This window comes from Choloepus didactylus, chromosome 20 (genome assembly GCF_015220235.1).
Source record: "Choloepus didactylus isolate mChoDid1 chromosome 20, mChoDid1.pri, whole genome shotgun sequence".
Lineage (NCBI taxonomy): Eukaryota > Metazoa > Chordata > Mammalia > Pilosa > Megalonychidae > Choloepus > Choloepus didactylus.
The window spans coordinates 28,077,271-28,094,989 of record NC_051326.1 but is presented as its reverse complement, the minus strand read 5'-3'; the positions used below and the strand labels follow the sequence as shown (position 1 = coordinate 28,094,989).

At 42.8% G+C, this 17,719-nt stretch overlaps 1 protein-coding gene across 1 annotated transcript; it reads right to left on the bottom strand.

Annotated features, from left to right (window-relative positions):
- Window positions 1–245: 245 nt before the first annotated feature.
- On the bottom strand, window positions 246–16,517 carry CHMP7 (charged multivesicular body protein 7). Its single transcript, XM_037813210.1, has 10 exons — window positions 16,153–16,517; window positions 13,940–14,111; window positions 4,851–5,036; window positions 4,583–4,716; window positions 3,676–3,724; window positions 3,299–3,418; window positions 2,907–3,005; window positions 2,610–2,670; window positions 1,937–2,116; window positions 246–1,695 (listed from the first exon to the last, which is right to left on the bottom strand). The coding sequence occupies exons 1-10, from the start codon at window positions 16,449–16,451 to the stop codon at window positions 1,643–1,645; spliced, it is 1,353 nt and encodes a 450-aa protein (XP_037669138.1). The 5' UTR covers window positions 16,452–16,517; the 3' UTR covers window positions 246–1,642.
- Between the last annotated feature and the right edge of the window lie 1,202 nt (window positions 16,518–17,719).

Here is a 17,719-nt window from a genome sequence, read left to right as displayed (position 1 = left end):
CGGATGGTACACTCCTACAACGAAAGCTATTCAAAGAAAGTGTCTTCCCATGGATCAGTGTGAATATGAGTGACCAATTAGGTTGAGCATTTTCTGCTGCAGCTCAATACTCACACTATTAAGGTACTCAACATTCTCCTGCAGCCCAAAGTGAAACAACCAAAGTGGGTATATGCTGGGGGTGGAAGGCAGGGGGAGGCATGAAGGAACAAGAAACTTTATCCAACATAAAGAAGAGGCAAGGAAAAGATCTTGGGTTTTTTGTTTTAATTATTTACCAGATAAAAAAGAAAAAAATAGTGATTGTTTCTCTTCACCCCCAACATTTCAGTTTACCAAGACAGAGTGGGAGAGAAATTTGTTGAATAGTGATTTGTGCTCCTGGCCTGGAGCAAATCCTTCCCCTCTGCTCTACACCACCCCAAGCAGGAGGGTCAGGGCAAAGGGCTCCAGGCAGAAATACTTGTACTTCAGCAGCCGAGTGGCAGTGTGGTTGTCGTTTCTTCTCCATGTTACCAGAGCCTTCAGACCCTCTCCTGTCTGTCCCTCTACACCCTCCTCCCCAACTCATCAAAAGGAGGTAGGAAGATGGAACTTCAGGAGGCAGGCGCAGGTGTAGAACAGAGACCAGGGAAGCACACAGCAGGTATGGCAGAAGGCCAAAATCTTCAGCTTCTATTGCACGTCCTGGCTCAGATCCCCTGTCCTGAAATTCAAACGATCTGTCTTGTGTCAGGCTCAAGAAGGGCAGGTGTTTTGTGTGGCTTGTTCTGGAATATACATGTATGTATATATATTTTAAGTTATTCCATGATGGGGGCCTCTTTAAAAAGCAAATGGCATTTGGACATCATGGGACCCTGCAATCACCTGGGCCTCTCCCCATCAAGTTCAAAAGACCAAGAAGAACTCTTTCTCCATCTTCTGCATTAGATCTTCTTCTGCGTAAGATGGAAGAGGCAGCCGTGTCCACCAACCACACCAGAGCCTGTCCCAACTGTCATGACTGAGCCACTCAGGGGTGACCTCTCTTCTGAACAACTGGAGATTCTGAAAAATGACCCTAGGAAAAAGCTTTTACACTGTGTGTTTCTCCAACAAGCAGCAGCTGTTAAGTCCCTTCAAATAAAACTTTGTGTTTGATTCTCATTATTCTCATTACCAATAAAATGAAGTGGGACAGGCATAAGTTGTTTAAGTGACCATATAGACAGAATAAATTCCTCTAAAAAACAGTGAGGGTTGGGGGAGAGGACTGATTTTGATTTGGCAAAGCTGAAAATCTTTTACTTTCATTGGCTGGAACAAAGCTGGTGGGTGAAGACAAACCTAACTGAGCCAATGGCAAGAACTGCAGGCTATGAGAGACGACAGGTCAAACACAGAACTGGATAAACTGTGGCACGATAAAGATGAGAAGGCAGGTCCATGACACCAGCTGGCAGCGAGCCTTCAGAGCATCACTTCCAGAAATTATATCTGTCCTGTAGCAAGTGGTAGCATCCAGATAAATCAGAGTAGTTCTCCATCTTCTTCCCAACAAATTCTGAGAGTTTCTCATTTAAATAACTATGTACACACACACAAAAGCCTGGTATCTCTTTTACATGAGGGTCCTTCACTTGAGGGTCCTACAATGGCTTTAGAGAGTCGGTTCCAATTGCCTTTTTGGAGATTTACTGCTTGGGACCAAACCTGCAAAGAGAAGAAATGACTGAACAATGTAACAGGAAGATCTTTATGATAAAAGCATCTCATTGTTTAAGGGACTGAGTTTTAACAAATTATCAAACCTACATCTCCTTCACAGGGCTTTGGTACCCTGGCAAGTTGAGTGACTAGGCTAGAGCCCATCAACTCCATTCTTCTCTGCCCCTGGCTACTCTGCCAGCATGGGCCACATGCCCACCAGCAACCCAGGGAATATGGCTCCTACCTCCCTCTGATAAGGACAGCTTCTCAAGTTCAGCTTCTAGGTCAGCATCCGAGATCCTAGGGTTAGGCACACTGTTGGTATGAAATGTCTCATGGGGGTTCTCCGACAGATCCAAAGGTTCTTTGGTGGTATCCTGGAGGAGGATGTCCAATTCCTTCTCCAGTTCTTCACTGTCAAAATCTGGAAAGAAAAGACGACATGGGACACATAAACTCCAGGGAAGAAACACACTGAATCAAGGATTGGGATTATCAAAACCCAGCTAAGCGCTTCAAAAAATGCCCAGGCTTCCTTGCAGGTTAAAAAAAAATGTGAGTTTTAGAGATCACTAGAGACAGAGGATACCTTCAAGCAGGTATTTTTTTTACGTGCACAGAGCTAAGTCATCAAGGAGGTATATTCTGCTAACCCCAGGGAATTGTCCGTTTCCCCTTGTTCCTGAAGAAGAATCTTCCAGTGAAAACCACTGTGAATAGCACAAAAGGTCATTAATACAGACTATCAAGGAGGAAACTGTAATTCCCTATAACCTCTCCTGTGTATAAGCCCCAGAAACAGGGGAGGGTAGGAAAGACCTGCCTGCACCAGGAAAAGCAAATGTGATGAAACCTATCACTGATGAAGTGAAGTCCTCTTAGAAAGGAAAAAGGAAGGAAATACCTTGTCTACTCACCTAAGCCATTGGTTACCCCACCAGCCAGAGTCTGAGAAACTTCATCCTGGGTGTCACACAACTGTAAGAGAAAAGCACAAGCCTTGAACTGTGAAGGGTGTTTCTGGGCATTTCCAAGTCTTTTGAGGAAAATGTCCAAGGTTAGGAAGCAATGCTGCCCCATACGAGAATCAAGGAAAGCTTCCTCGAGTTCACAAGGTAAAGAGCCAAGTTTGGGAAAAGAGAAAGGGCAACAAAGTCAAACCTGTCTTTAGTAATGTCCTTTTGTATATGTCCCTCCCTAGCCCCTTCCTTTACCTCTTGGATCTGATCCACAAGGCTTTCTGCCTTCTCCACTGTGACATCCTTCATGGAGAGTTTTAGTGCTCCTACCCCAGCCTGGTAGGCATTGAAAACCTGAAAAGAAAGCAGTTCTCAGTGCAAATAAAGAGCACCTGGACAAAAACAAGCACTATTGCTTCATCTTCAAAATATTGCTTTTTTTTTTTTGCCACCCATATTCGATTTACCCCACACCCACTGAGGCCCAAACCTCCCAGCTGGAAAGGCAAAGGAAACTCCTCTTACATCCTAAGGGTACCCAAGCCTCCTCCAAACAGCATTTAGCCAATACCAAAGCATTGTCGAGTGGAAGTGTGGGGTACGTGGGAGAGGCAAGCTCAGTACTGGTGCAAAGGGGGAGTGGCTACCATCTGATCTGTCTGGGAGGCATAGATCCGGTCCAGGATGCCTTGAACAGTGTCCAGCTTGGCGTGTAGGGCTTCAATGCGCTTCTCTGTCCGTTGCTTGCTCTTGAGAGACCTCAGTGCCTAGGGAGGCATGAAGACTTAGGTCAGGGTAAAACTGGACAGGCCAAAGGGCAAGAGGAGGAAAGCCCTTCTCAGATGATAAGACCATCTCAGGCCTTCTTCCTTTCCTTATATAAAATACATCGTGGTGCCTGGGTCACCTACAGACTCTGCTCGCCTTCAAGCCCCAAGGTGGTTGCTCTCTGAACAGCTGGTGCACCTCTTACTACCAGCCCAGGACCCAGCTACGCGGCTGGAGAGGAAAAGAAAGAACTCACCAGTTGCTTCTTTCCTGCTCGGCAAGCCCTGCGGGCATCTTCTTTACACCTATGAAACAAAGGGACAAATCAAGATGATTGTGCCACAGGATATGGGTTGGCAGTGTTCTGAAGAGTCCCCAAGAGTAGCACTTAATTTTAAATCTGAAGAGCAAATCCATTCCACCCATTGGGAAGAAAAATGATGCCCAACAACCCACTACCAAACTCTTGCAGCAAGTCAAGATCCAAGTTTGAGCACTGGCACATGGGAAAGGTAAAATAATGAGGATAAGCTTGTTTCAATCCACAGGGAGATAGGACGTGCAAATAAGACACCTTAAAAACATATTCCCATTTTGGGAGCCAGGAGAGAGAGTCAATTTCTACCATCATCAATGGCTTTGGACATATCTTTTCCCTGTCCCACAATGTTGGGTTTTTTCCATCGTAAGATGGAGTAAACAAGTAAATTCTAATTCAAGGTCTAAAGATCCTTCTTTTCAGGGAAGTACTCATGTGACTTTACCAAGGACACCCTGTACAGTCATCCAAGGGGAAGAGTAGGGGTCCTTCAAAAAGACTCTGTCAAGGTAGGGACTTTTCTTGTTCACTAGCGTATCCCCAGTGCCTGGTTTAACATATACTGGTTGAATGATAGAAGCACATTAACATATGTTAATATGTTAACATAAAACATATTAATAGCCATAATCTTTTTGGGGCAGAATTAAGGCTCATTTCATTTTCTCCTTTGTGATACTCCGTATTTTCTATGATTTCTGCCCTGAGCAATAGTTAGTACTCCTGTAGTTAGTGAAAAAAAATAATCTTTCCTTTTTGTTTTTAAGAGCTCAGAGACACCAATGATCTGCTAGCCCTGAGAGCCAGCGGGGGTAGGAGTGCTCAGCTGAGGGTAAGAGGTTACCTCTCTGCTTCTTGGGATAAAGATTCCACCTTGCGCGAGAGGAGCTGTTCGCTCTGCATCAGCTGGTAGACCCCAACATCTACATCGTTGACAGGAGAGACCTTGGCATGTGGTCCTCGGGCAAACTTCACAATCTGAGGGACAGGGACAAATTACTGCTGCCCCTACCACAAATGTTGAGAAAATCCAAAGCAGAAATGCTGATGCACATGTTAGTATTTACTTAAATCACTTGTGAGTCAGTGAATGAACAAATGAACTTCCATACCTTTTCCCCATTCTGCTCAAGGACAGTTACTCTCTTCTCTTTCTGCAGCTGCAACAACACCAAGTAGAAGGTCCTTTCATCTGGGCAGGAGCTAGCACAGAGGGTACTCAGCTCTGACAGGGCCACCACAGGGTGGGAGGAGATTGGCGAGTTCTGATACAGACGATACACCTCCTCAGCCTTTTCCTGCAGGCAAGGGCAAAACGTACTTACAGCCTCTCATCACAGTTCATGGAATCCAATGACATCTGACCTCTAAGCATCAAAAACATAATCACGCAAGGCAAGGGCAGGGGAATACCAACCCAGTCTTCCCTTAAAGTACCAATTTTTTTAAGAAAAGGAAAAATTATTTTTGTTTTTTTAAGCCTTGGAGGAAAACTTGGTGAATATGTATGAAATAGGGGAGCCAACTTTGTTTGCACTTCCACTTGGGGCTTTGCATTTCTGCCTCTCCCTGTCCCACAGTTCCCTAGGTGAAGAATGAGGCAGTGTGGATTGGTAGAACAAGCCGGGAACTAGAGTTGAGACCTGATTTCCAGGCCAGCCTTTGTGGTCTTGGACCAATCACAGTCCCTTTGGCCCTTAGTATTCTTCACACAAATTGAAGAGAATGGATGAGATGACATCTAAATTCCCTTCCAATTCTGGTCTCTCCATTCTGATGCTTGGCAATCCTGCAGAAAAGAACACTACTGAGTTGATAAACAGTCTCAAAAGAAAAGTAAGTGACATACAGATGGGACAGGGTCATTGTGAGAAGTCTAAGAGACATACATTCTAAGAAGCAATGCCAGTTTCCCTCATACATGGAAACGACTTTCTCAGTCTTCAGCAAACAAGAAATAGTTACTGAGGTATGCACAGGAGACTATGAACCATATAGGGAAGGAATGTCTGGGGATTCAGAGGATTCTTGGTGAAAAAATGGTTGTGAGAAAAATTCTCAAGGGTAAGTAAGTTGCTAGGTGAAGAATGGTGGGAAGGGTGTCTCAGAAAGAGGGACAAGCAAAAGCAATGACAGAGAAGCATGACCCAAAATGTTGTGTGAGTTTATGTGAAGGGGAAGAGGGAAGAGAGGAAAGGCATTTCTGTATCATATAATGTGCAGTATCATATATATCATCCTTTATTCTGCAGATGGTGAACAGTCATTGAAGGGGAACGACTTCTTTTTTTTGAGTTTTATAAGCATGTTTATGTAGGAATTTCTCACAGTAGGAAAAAACTGGGGAATTGAAGAATTTCTAAATAATGTAAATCCATGAGATATTAAAGGTAATTTTTTTTTAGACAAAGGTGAACACTCAAGATAATGTAATTTTTTTTATGAGCCATTAAGACTCAACAGGTGCTTTTTTGTTTGTTTGCTTTTATTTATTTTTTTTTGAAATAAATTCAAAGTTATAGGAACAGTTGCAAAAACAATACTAACCCCATACACAGAATTCCATCACACTCTGACCCCCTTCCCCCGATAACTCAATCCACCAACTTTAACATACTGTCACATCGCTATTTCTTTCCCTCCCTCCCTATCATCCATCGTCTATTGCTCTGTCTTCTGAACATATGAGAGCTAGCTGCACACATCCTTGAACATACACCATAATCCACGTATACACTTCCCATGAACAAGAACATTCTTTTATGCAATCCCATTAAGCGCCGCTATGAAGTACAAGAGATTCAACAATGATACAACGCTTACATTCTATATTTCCTTTACCTTATATCTCAACTGTGTCCCTTTGAGCCACCTGTCCTCTATCCTCCAATCCCATCCAAGTTCATCCTAGGCATTCAATTGTCATCTATTTACTTTTTTTTTTTTTCAGTTGTGGAAACATATATACCGCCTAAATCTTCCCATTCCACCCCTTCCCTAGCCTTCCATTAGTGGGATTAATCACATTTAGAATGTGGTAATGCTCTTTCCCACCATACATTACTAGAAATTTCCCTTCACCTCAAACAGCAACTCCACACTCATTTCTTAACTCCCCATTGCCCCTTCCCCCATTTCTCTTAACCCAAACTCTACATTTCATCTCTATGGTTATATTCTCTGATAATTTCTTTGTGTTTGCTGTGGGGGTTAAAATTAACCTCTTAAATCCATATCAATCTTGTATTTTTTTGATACCACCTTCACTTCAATAGGACACATAAACTATGTTCCTATACTCCTCCATTCCCCCACCTTTATACAGTTGTCTAAAATTACATATTTTATACTGAGTTCAAAACCACTGATTTGTCATTAGAGTTCGTGTAATTTATATCATGTAGTAAGTAAATAGTGGAGTTACAGTTCAAAAATTATTGACTTCTATTTGTATTCCATTGTGGTTGGAGAATGTGCTTTGAGTATATTCAATTTTTTTTTTTTTTTTTTTTTTTTTTTTTTTTTAATTTCTTGAGGCTTGTTTTATGTCCCAGCTTACGGTCCCTTCTGGAGAAAGATCCATGATCACTAGAGAAAAATGAGTGTCCTGGTGATTTGGGATGTAAGGTACTATATATGTCTGTTAAAATTCTCTATATCTCTTTCTCCTTTCTTTGTTTCTCTGTTGGTAGGGTTCCCTTCCAACTTAGTTAGAAGTAGGGCAGGTCTTTTACTGGCAAAGTCTCTCAGCATTTGTTTGTCTGTGAAAAATTTAAGCTCTCCCTTGAATTTGAAGGAGAGTTTTGCTGGATAAAGTATTCTTGGTTGTAAGTTTTTCTCTCTCAGAATTTTAAATATGTCATGCCACTGCCTTCTCACCTACATGGTGGCTGCTGAGCAGTCACAACTTAGTCTTATGTTGTTTCCTTTGTATGTGGTGAATTGCTTTTCTCTTGCTGCTTTCAGAACTTGCTCCTTCTCTTCAGTACTTCAGAGTCTGATCAGAATATGTCTCGGAGTGGGTTTATTTGGATTTATTCTATTTGGAGTTCGCTGGGCATTTATGCTTTGTGTATTTATATTGTGTAGAAGGTTTAGGAAGTTTTCCCCAACAATTTCTTTGAATACTCTTTCTAGACTTTTACCCTTCTCTTCCCCTTCTGGGACACCAATGAGTCTTAAGTTTGGAAGTTTTATTTTATCTATCGTATCCCTGAGATCCATTTCGATTTTTTCAATTTTTTTCTCCATTCTTTCTTTTGTTCTTTCATTTTCTGTTCTGTGGACTTCTAGGACACTGAGACGTTGTTCAACTTCCTCTAATCTTGTATTGTGAATATCCAGAGTCTTTTTAAATTGGCCAACAGTTTCTTTTATTTCCACAAGATCTTCTATTTTTTTATTTACTCTTGCAATGTCTTCTCTATGCTCTTCTAGGGTCTTCTTTATGTTGCTTATATCCCGGGCCATGGTCTTCTTGATGTCTTTTAAATCCTTTGCCATGTTTTCGTTCCTCGATTGTAGTTCTTTGATTAATTTTGCTAAGTACTGTGCTTCTTCCGATATTTTGATTTGGGAGTTTGGAGTTGTATTCTCCATATTGTCTGGTTTTATCATATGCATTAAGATTTTCTGTTGTTTTTGGCCTCTTGGCATTTGCTTTGCTTGATAGGGTTCTTTCAAGTTGTAAAAAAAAAGATACCAATCTAATTTTTCAGAAACAGTTTCTTGGCATACACTTTCTCTAACTAACCAGCAGATGGCGTCTGCAAGTCACCTATACACCTCCGGTCAGTTCTCCCAACTCTGTCTCTGTGGTGTGTGGGGAAATGATTCTTGTGGGGTTCAGTTGGCGAACTCAGTTTGGGTGTGTTGCTGGAGCCGTCCGCCCTGAATGTGGGGCATGTGTACGGGTGGCCAGAGAGGAAGGGCAGCTTTAATATTCAAATCCCCCAGGTTCCCGGAGATTCAAGGCCACCGCAAGAGTCTAAGCCTTCATTTCAGTTTTGCCCCAGATTTTCTGTCACTGACCCACATACCACTGGCATTGACATAGCGTCCCTGGGTTTTCCAAGTGGGCCCCCCTTCTCAGCTGTGATCTTCCAGGACCTCTGCTGAGGGAAGGCTATGCACATCATCCCTCGAGCTAAGCCCCGGGCTGCCAGGCCGTGTAGGGAGGCTGTCTGCCTGATGCAAAGATTAGCCTATAATTCTTGACTAGTGTAAGTTCTGAATGAAAGGCAGGCAGTAAAGCTGGGCCCCACCCTTTCCTCTTTAGAGAAGATGGATGCCTTAGGGGGAGGTCATTAGCATTTCAATGGTCTCTCTCTGCCTGTGCCACACCCTTGTCTGGGTCACAGAACTGGGAACTCAAAATGGCCGAGGCTTTCTCCACTGAGTTGAAAAAGGAACAGAGCTAGTCTGAGGAGACCCTCCAGCTTTCCAAAGTTAGTCGTCACCCAAAGCCTCTGTCTACTTGTTGGGGATTTGCACCTCCTAGTGAGAAGTTCACACTCGCTAATTAAAACCCCAGTTGGAGCTCAGCTGAGCTATATTCACTCGCTGGGAGAAAGCTTCTCTCTGGCACCATGAGGCTTTGTAGCTCGGGCTCTGGGGGAGGGGTCTCCCGATTTGGATCCGCAGTTCTTACTTACAGATTTTGTGCTGTGATCTCGTGCATTCCTCCCAAATCAGGTTGGTGTATGATGACTGGACGTTCACGTCTGACCTCCTGCAGTTATTCTGGATTGTATACTAGTTGTTTCTGGTTTTTTTTTTTTAAGTTGTTCCAGGGGAACTACTTAGCTTCCACTCCTCTCTATGCCGCCATCTTGGATCTCCAAGATAATGTAATTTTTAAGCAGGAAACAAAAGTATATCTACAACAATATTCCAGTGTCTATATGGGATAACAGAAACTATGTTTTGGGTACAGAAACATAGATGACAATTGGGAAAGGATGGATTCTAGAGCTAGAATTAGAGGCAGGGAGATCATTTGTGCATGACAATATGAGGGGCTGAACTAGGGCAATAGTAACAGAGGTGAAGAAGGGAGGGATTCAAACAACATTTGGAAGGTAAAACTGGCTGTATATGGTAACTAGGTAAGGAGAAAGAGGAGTCTAAGATGATTCCTAGATTCCGGCTTGGGTGACTGGGCGGATGTGATGTCATTAATTAATACAAAGAATACAGGCAGAAAAACATATTTTTAAAGGAAAGACAAAACATTCCATTTTGGACATGCTGGTTTGGGATACCTGAGGGACAGCCAAGAAGATACAGACAGTAGACAACTAGATGTACAAATCTGAAGCTCAGAGGGGCAGCATTTAAAATCTAGAAGTCCTCTATATAAAGATGATAATTAAAATGACAAATGTATAATTACCCAAAGAAATTTGAGAGGGGAAAGAAATAAGCTTAAGGCACAACAGAGTTTAAGAGATTAAGGAGCCCAAAAAAAGAGAACCAGAAGGACTGTTCAGGGAGAATCAAGGAGAACCAGCAGTATAACGTCAAAAAAGGCAAGGAAATGGAACATTTTAAGGAGCAAGAGGTTGATAGTGTCAAAGGCAGCAAAATACTTTAATAGAGACTAAAATTTTCATTAGATTTGATTGCCCTATTTCATATAATAGGACATATATGGCTACTGTACTGAGAACAGTATGGTGTCTACACACAAATAGATTAAAGGTATAGAATATTAATAAATGGTATTGAGACAATTAGCTACCCATTAGGAACAGAGTAGAGGTTTTCCTCACCACATATGTAAAAATAAATACTAGAATAACTTAAATCAAAAAATAGAATTATAAACTAATTAGAATAAAATACAAAGGAATATCTGATTAACCCTGAAGCACAGGATGCCTTCCTAAATAAGAATGAAAATTCAGTAGCTATAAAGGAAAATTTTGAGAGAACTGATTGCAGAAAAATGAAAACTTCTGTATGGTAAAAGACATCATCAATAAAACAGACTGGGAAACAATATTTACACCCCTAATACTAAATAGATTACACATATCTCTAATATACAAAGAACATCTACAAATTAATATAAAAGACAAACAGCCCAATTAAAAAAAATAAAACAGGCAAACGAGATGAACAGGCAAATCACAGAGGGGATATCTAAATGGTTAGTATATAGGTGAAAAGATACTCAATACACAAGTAGGAAGTATCAGGTTTTTGTCCATTAAACTGGCAAAAATTCAAAACACGAATGTCATACAGTGCTGCCAAGGATGTGAGTAGACTGGATACTCTAATACAGTCTTGATCAAAATGTTAATCAATGCAAACTTTTTGAAAAGTAATTTGGCAATATGTTAAAATTTAAAATGCACCTAATCGTTACTAGAAATGTATTCTACAAAAATAAAAGCAGAAGTGCATCAATAAATGCACAAGCTACTCAAAGTAGCCTTTATTTGTAACAGAGAGAAAGTGGAATGATTTAAATGCCCATTGGTGGGGCAATTACTGAATAAACTGCGATGTATCTAAAGAGTATAATGCAGCCATCAAAATGATTGGCGTAGATCTATGTGTAGGGATCTAAAAAGATGCTCATGAAATATTAAAGGAGGAGGCAGGTAAAATAAGATGCCATTTCTGGAAAAACATGGAATGTATGTGCATACAAATGTATTGATGTGTATATACATTCATTCAATCAACAGTTATTGACTGTCTACTATATACCAGGGTCCTAGAGCCCATGGAACCTCTCCCCTCTAGTAGGAGACAGATAATAAACAAATAAACAAAGAAATAAAGATTGTCAGGCAGTACTAAGTGCCAAGAAGAAAATAAAATGGAAAGTAACATGATAGTGACAGGGTCAATAAGAAAAAGATGTCTGTAAACAAACAAAAAAGAAATGGAGAAGGAAACATACCCAGAGATAGAAATGGAATCAACAGAAAGGAAACTTTTATTTCTTTGTATAAGTTTTTTAAACAGCAAAATCATATGCAATTTTTACTTTCTTACATTTTTTCAAATAAAGTTTATTACTGGCTATTTTCTGTGTCTATTCCTGGGAAAATCAATTTACCTCTGAAGCACTTTCTTTGTTTTATAAAAATCTCCAGGTAGAACCCTTTAGTTTCACAAATGCAAATAAGTCCTCAAACCAGGAGGAAACAGTGACTTCAGTACATATTTGAATGTAGATGACACAGAAAAGATGTTAAGTGTTCTGTTTAGTGATACAAACTGGGTATATAATTAACAGTACAGTGCCTGTGCAGAGCTAGATTTTTTTTTCGACCTAAATAGAATTAGACTAGATTGTTCCCCCAAATTATTGTTGGTTCTTGGAAGGTATATATAATTCCCTCCACCTGCAACATTTGCTCTCAGAAGACTAAGTCCAAGACCACATCTTGGGGGATAAACAGGTCTGACTTCTCCTTTGCTCCAGGCTGGAGAACACGTGACTGAAGAGCTGAGCTTGGCCTGGAACCATCCAAACTATCCTGTGGTCTCTGGGGTGACCCTGACAGGTTCCTGGCGGTCAAGGCACTGAGCAGGGGAATGGCCCCCATGAAGAGTGAGGAAGAGGACAAAGAGATTCCCTTGAAGAAACCATGTGCTGCTCAGTCAAAAGCCCTGGGGAATAAGGAGAGATTAGAGGCAGAGGATCTGATGAGGTGAGGAACTTAGAGGTTCTCTTGGAATCAGGGGTAGGGATTCTGAGTTGAAGCCTCAGGCTGGGCTTGGGTCACTGAGTTTCAAAAGCAACTACTGTCTGTAGTATACTTCTGTTACTCCGTGTTCAGTCAACTTTCATAAACACAAACACACATAGACAAACACATATACACAACAGTTAAAGGTCACTGTAGCCTTGCCCATAGCAGTTTTGGTGGAGTGGCCGGGGCTTAAGCAGGTTTCTGGAGCGAGTGGGAGGTGAGGAAGTGGTGACAGTGCACACAGATTATACTTGAACAAAGCTTGGTTGAGGAGGGAGATGGTTCAGGGGCCCAGTTCCCAAAAAGGAGTCATTTTATCCTGAGAAAAACTTGGAACAGGTTTAGAGGCTAAAGAAGGAGAGCATGAAGAGACAGAGGGAGATGGAATATATAGATCAAGGATCTAACTGATGGAACAAAGGACAAGATGGGTGAAGACAGACTCAAGAATATATGTAGTGGCAGATTTAAAAAAATAAAAAAAACAAAAAAAAAAGCAAAAAATAAATATATATATATATAATTGACAACAACAACAACAACAACAAAGAATATATGTAGACTATAGGAAGGACACTTCATCCTCTGAGCCTGGGGAAATAGAAGGGCTCATGTGGGGCTAAATTTGAGGTGGAGGGACAGAAAATGGAAGGCGCTGACTGAGAAGAGTCTACCTTCTCAATGAAGGGAGTGGGGGAGAGCTAGGGCAAAGGTGTCTGCAGAGAGTAGAGAAGGTGGAAAATGGAACAAGTGTGTGAGGGGATGGGAGAGGACAAGAAAAATGGGCTGTAGTAGGGCTTTGTGGACTCTCCTAATGTTGGGGGCCATAAATGTGGACAGTCTGGTCAAAGGGAGAATCTCTCCAGCAGGGATGCAAAGATGCTGAGTAAGTTGGTCAAGCAAGAGCCACACAATCTAAGCTGGGTAGGGAAGGCAGGCCAGGAAGAAGCTGACCGACCAGCAGAGTATGAAGGGATCAAGGTCCTGATGGCCCTTTAGAGGCACACGAGCAGGTATGGTGGAAGAAAGGCCATCAGTGAGTTGAAAAGGGGGAGGGTTAGAGACAGGGAGCAGGAAACAGGAAATCTGAACATAATTTCCCGATTTAGGGCACAGCAAAATCCTAAGTCACAAGGCCCTTAGAAATACTGAGTAATTCTTATCAGTAAACTACAACTACAGAAGACAAAGCATTTCCTAAACTTTAGCTTATATTTAATCCCTACAAAACCTAGAAAATAATCAACAGTACACCACTGACAATTCCTAGACAAAGGATCATCCTTGAAATGTAAAAGTTCAACTAACAAATAAACAATACTATAAAGTATAGCATAGGTCTGTATAATTCAGATAAACAGTTGTCAACTCTTGTTACAATGCAAAAAATATATATGTCTTTTTCTAAGATGACATACGAGGAATGTGGAGGATCCTGTTATCACACCAGATGACACCCAGGCCTCTCCCTTCGAAGTACCCACCTTAAGCAGCTCCACAGCCACAAGTACCTCCTCAGCAGGAACCTTATTATCCCCCAGCATGTTAGAAAGAGTCCATTTGAGGGGCTTCAGCAGGAAGACTCCGACTCCCCAGGAGATCCAGCTGCTGTCTACACTGGCCATGAAGTCTGACTCCCGCTGCAGCTCCCCTCGACTGTGGGGAAAGAAAGAGAAGGGCATGTCAGTAGTGCTGAATGCAATGTCTCATCCCAGTTCCCATTTCCCCAACCTCCTCTCCTCATCTCAAAAGACAAATTTCATTACCACATCATAACTACCATTTATTAGCCCCTATTCTGGGCCAGCTACTATGAGCAGCACTCTTTATACTCTAGCTTTAGGCCTCACAACTCTGCAAGACAGATGGTGCCGCTGGCATTTTCATTAATGAGAAAACTGAGGGACTGAAAAGTGATTTGCTCAAGGTAAGGAGAGAGACAAAATCTAAACTATGATCTTTCTGTCTCCAACATGCATGCTCTCCACCAAGACAAGACAGGAAAGGAGGCTACAGGGCCTATGTCAAGGTTTCTTTTACAAATGGAGCTCAAAACAATAAACAAAAAATAAGAAAAATGCATTAGCTGTAGAGTGCAACACATTGGGAAGAATACAAATGTACAGAAAATGAGTTTTCTGCTATCCCTAAGCTAGAGCAGAGATAAGAAGCAAGCTTTTTATGGTACTGGTAATAACCAGCAGCTAAATTTGCTGAATGCTTACCATGGGCCAGGTGCTATGCTAAAAGCCAAATAAGGAGTATCTCTCTGAATCCTCACAATAAACCTAGATACAAAGATCATCACCATTTTATAACTGATCAAACTAAGGCTTAAAGAAGTCACATAATTCAGCAAGTGGCAGAGCCAGGATTTGAGCCCAGGCGGTCTGGCTCCTGAGCAAAGCTGTTAACTACTATGCTATGCTGTTTCCATGGAGAAATAATCTTCCTCAGAAATTCTTTAGTGAAGCACCAAAAAGCTTCAATAGAGTGACAGCAGTTAGGCGAGGAGATATCACAGTATTAAAGCCTCTGGATCAGAAGTGGTAGATAATTGTCCTGCTACAATAAGGAAGCCCAGGCAAGGCCTTGTCCCTCACTGACTTCTTCAGCTACAGTCTCTTCTGTTCCCCACTACAGGCATAAACTAAAACTTTCTCCACAGTACACCTTCTTATTAAAGAGAAATTTCAGAACAGGCTTGTCACATCAACATCAGCCTATGGAAAGGTACAGGGAATACAAGCAAAGAAAAAAAGAAAGATCTCTTAATCAGAAAGAACAGCTACTTTTTAAAAAGTATCAAAGTTTGACTTTCTCCTTCATTCACTGAGCCAGGTACTATGCCAGGCTAGTCTAAATACATGTACAGTGCAAATGATTTAGATTCTGAAGACCAGTAATGCTAGGACCTCTAACTAGTTGTGTAACCCTGAATAAGTCAATTTACCTCTCTGAAGCTGTTTCTTCTTCTGTCTGCTGAGGATAAGGCTATCACCTCACCCAGAGAACTACTGAGAGGGTCAGATGGAACAGTGTACACACAGTATCTGTACACTGTGAAGTGCTAAACATTATTAGCTCTTGATGTCATCTCTTCAGGAAAGCTCCCAAACGCTGTACCTGTTGTCCACATATTATCTACAACAGCTTCTCAGGTCACCAAGATATTCAATAAAGCTCTCACTCTCCTTCATGTCCTCTCTGCTGCAAACAGCCTATGCCAAGGACAAGTCAGGAGCGAACAGACACATGACCTGCACCATGGGGTTCTTGGTAGGATCCCTACAGGTCTCTTCCCCAGACTGCCCTCTCCTTAGTTCTGATCCTCCTTAGTTCAACAAATCTTAACTCATAGACCTTCTGTTCCAGGAGTAAATCAGATTTGGGGATTCCAGTCCAAATCATTGTCACCAGTGCCAGATTGACTTCTCTTACCGTCAGGATCCCACCTGATCAGACTATCCATTCCTAGCCCCCTTTCCCCCAGTATTTCTGCCCCTCTCCCCACAAACACTCCTAACGCTTCCTCCTCTTTTTCCTCCTCCTTCATCTAGTCAATCAATACTGAACGCCTACTCTGTGCCAGACCCTAGGCTGGGCGCGGTACGCTGTCAGAGAACAGGACCCTGTCCCTGACCTCAGGGAGCCGCCCTTGCCTCCGCAGGGAACCCGGCCCCTGACCGCCTCTCACCGCAGCAGGTCCTGAAGCACCGTGGCCAGCCCCAGCGGGACGCTGCCCTTGCGCTGAAAGGCCTCCTGCAAGTCCCGCAGACGCAGGCGCACCACCCCCTGGCGGCGGCTGTGGCTCAGCACCAACGGCGCCCAGAAGCCCATCTTGCTGTCCCAGTCGGTGCTGTTCACCTCGCGACTCCTTTTAAAGGCAGAGAACAGGAAGGACATACGCTCCTCATCCTCCTCCCACTCGGGAGGCAGTAGGCCCGCGGAGTCTCCCCGGGCCGGGGCCTCAGCCTCCCGCTCCGGGGACCACATCGGAACCCCAGCCCCGCCAAGACTCCAAACACAGCCCTGCTCTAGTCCCCTTCCGCCCTAGTTCCTTCCCGGCTTCCGTTCTTTGACCACCTCCTCCTCTGTCATCACGTCACCGCCGTCTCCGGCGTGAAATAGGTTCTACACGTCCTCAGGCGCATGCGTGGCGCTGCTCTCCTTTTGCCAGAAAGCGGGATGACGACATTATTCTCAGAGACAGAGCGCTCGCGCTTATTCCCTCTTTCCTCGGTCTTTGTGAGGAAAGAAGGGTTTCCCGCATGCGTGGACCTTGGGCGCGCGAAAAGCCGCATGAAGATCATAGAGTTTGCGAAGCACTGTAGAGAGGCAAATATTATGCCTTCAGGTGGTGCAGCTAGAGAGTCCCCGCTAAGGGGCGTGTCAAAGAAAAAAAAATTGCACCGGACAACGTGACACAGGCAAGAATGACTTAATTCTTCACGACCGTGGTAGGGAAGAGACAGTAGAACTCAACTTCGAGGAAGCAAAGTTTTGAGTTTTATAGTCAGGGCAAAGGTAGCTCAAAAGAACCAGTAAGCTATCCGGAGAAGGCGGGGAAGCGGAGATCGCGGGCGAGGTTGATAACTTGGAATAGGTACAATTCCCCCAGCAGGCTGAAGTGTTTTTCTCTGCAGTCCCACGGCTGCAAGATTAGTTTCAGGTTGGTAGGGCGGGGAGGGAGCGGGTGGGGCCCACAGGGATCAAGGCCGGCAGCTTGGTCAAGAAAATAGAAAGCCGTCTTGGTCAGGTGTCAGGACCACTTGGACGGATCTGGATCCTCTGGTCAAGGTTTACGGCTCCCCAACCAACAGTTCTTAACTTCAGACATTAAAACTTCCGGATATCTTCATTTTATCACAGTGTCATCAAATAATCCGAACTGTCACTCAAACTCTGTGACAGTGTATACATTGATTTTGAGAGATATACAAGCTTCCGCTACTATTGCTCACCCCACCCCCCTCCTGCTGTGGAGTTTCCCTCTGTTTTTCTTTCTAAGTATCAATATCCTATTGAACCTTTAAGGTCAGGCTCAATTCTAACTCTTCCTTGAAACCTTCTCCAGCTATCCATATTCATTGTTGATCTCTTTCATGGACTACACAGTTTATCATTACTATTCTGTCTCCAGTTCTTTCCATAGTTCCCTGAGGGCTGGTACAATGACTTAAATATCTTGCTATGACACCTACGTGGTGCTGAATAAATATTCTGTAAATTGAAAAGTGGATGACTTGACACTTGCCCTTCAG

Bases quoted from the DNA above. Each gene is read 5' to 3' on its own strand.
- CHMP7 (XM_037813210.1), bottom strand. From the start codon at position 16,451: ATGTGGTCCCCGGAGCGGGAGGCTGAGGCCCCGGCCCGGGGAGACTCC. The intron at 5,037-13,939 runs GTGGGTACTTCG...CCTTGCCTGCAG, and splicing joins TGGCTGTGGAGCTGCTTAAG to GAAAAGGCTGAGGAGGTGTA. The intron at 3,725-4,582 runs GTAACCTCTTAC...TTTGTTTCATAG, and splicing joins TTATCCCAAGAAGCAGAGAG to GTGTAAAGAAGATGCCCGCA.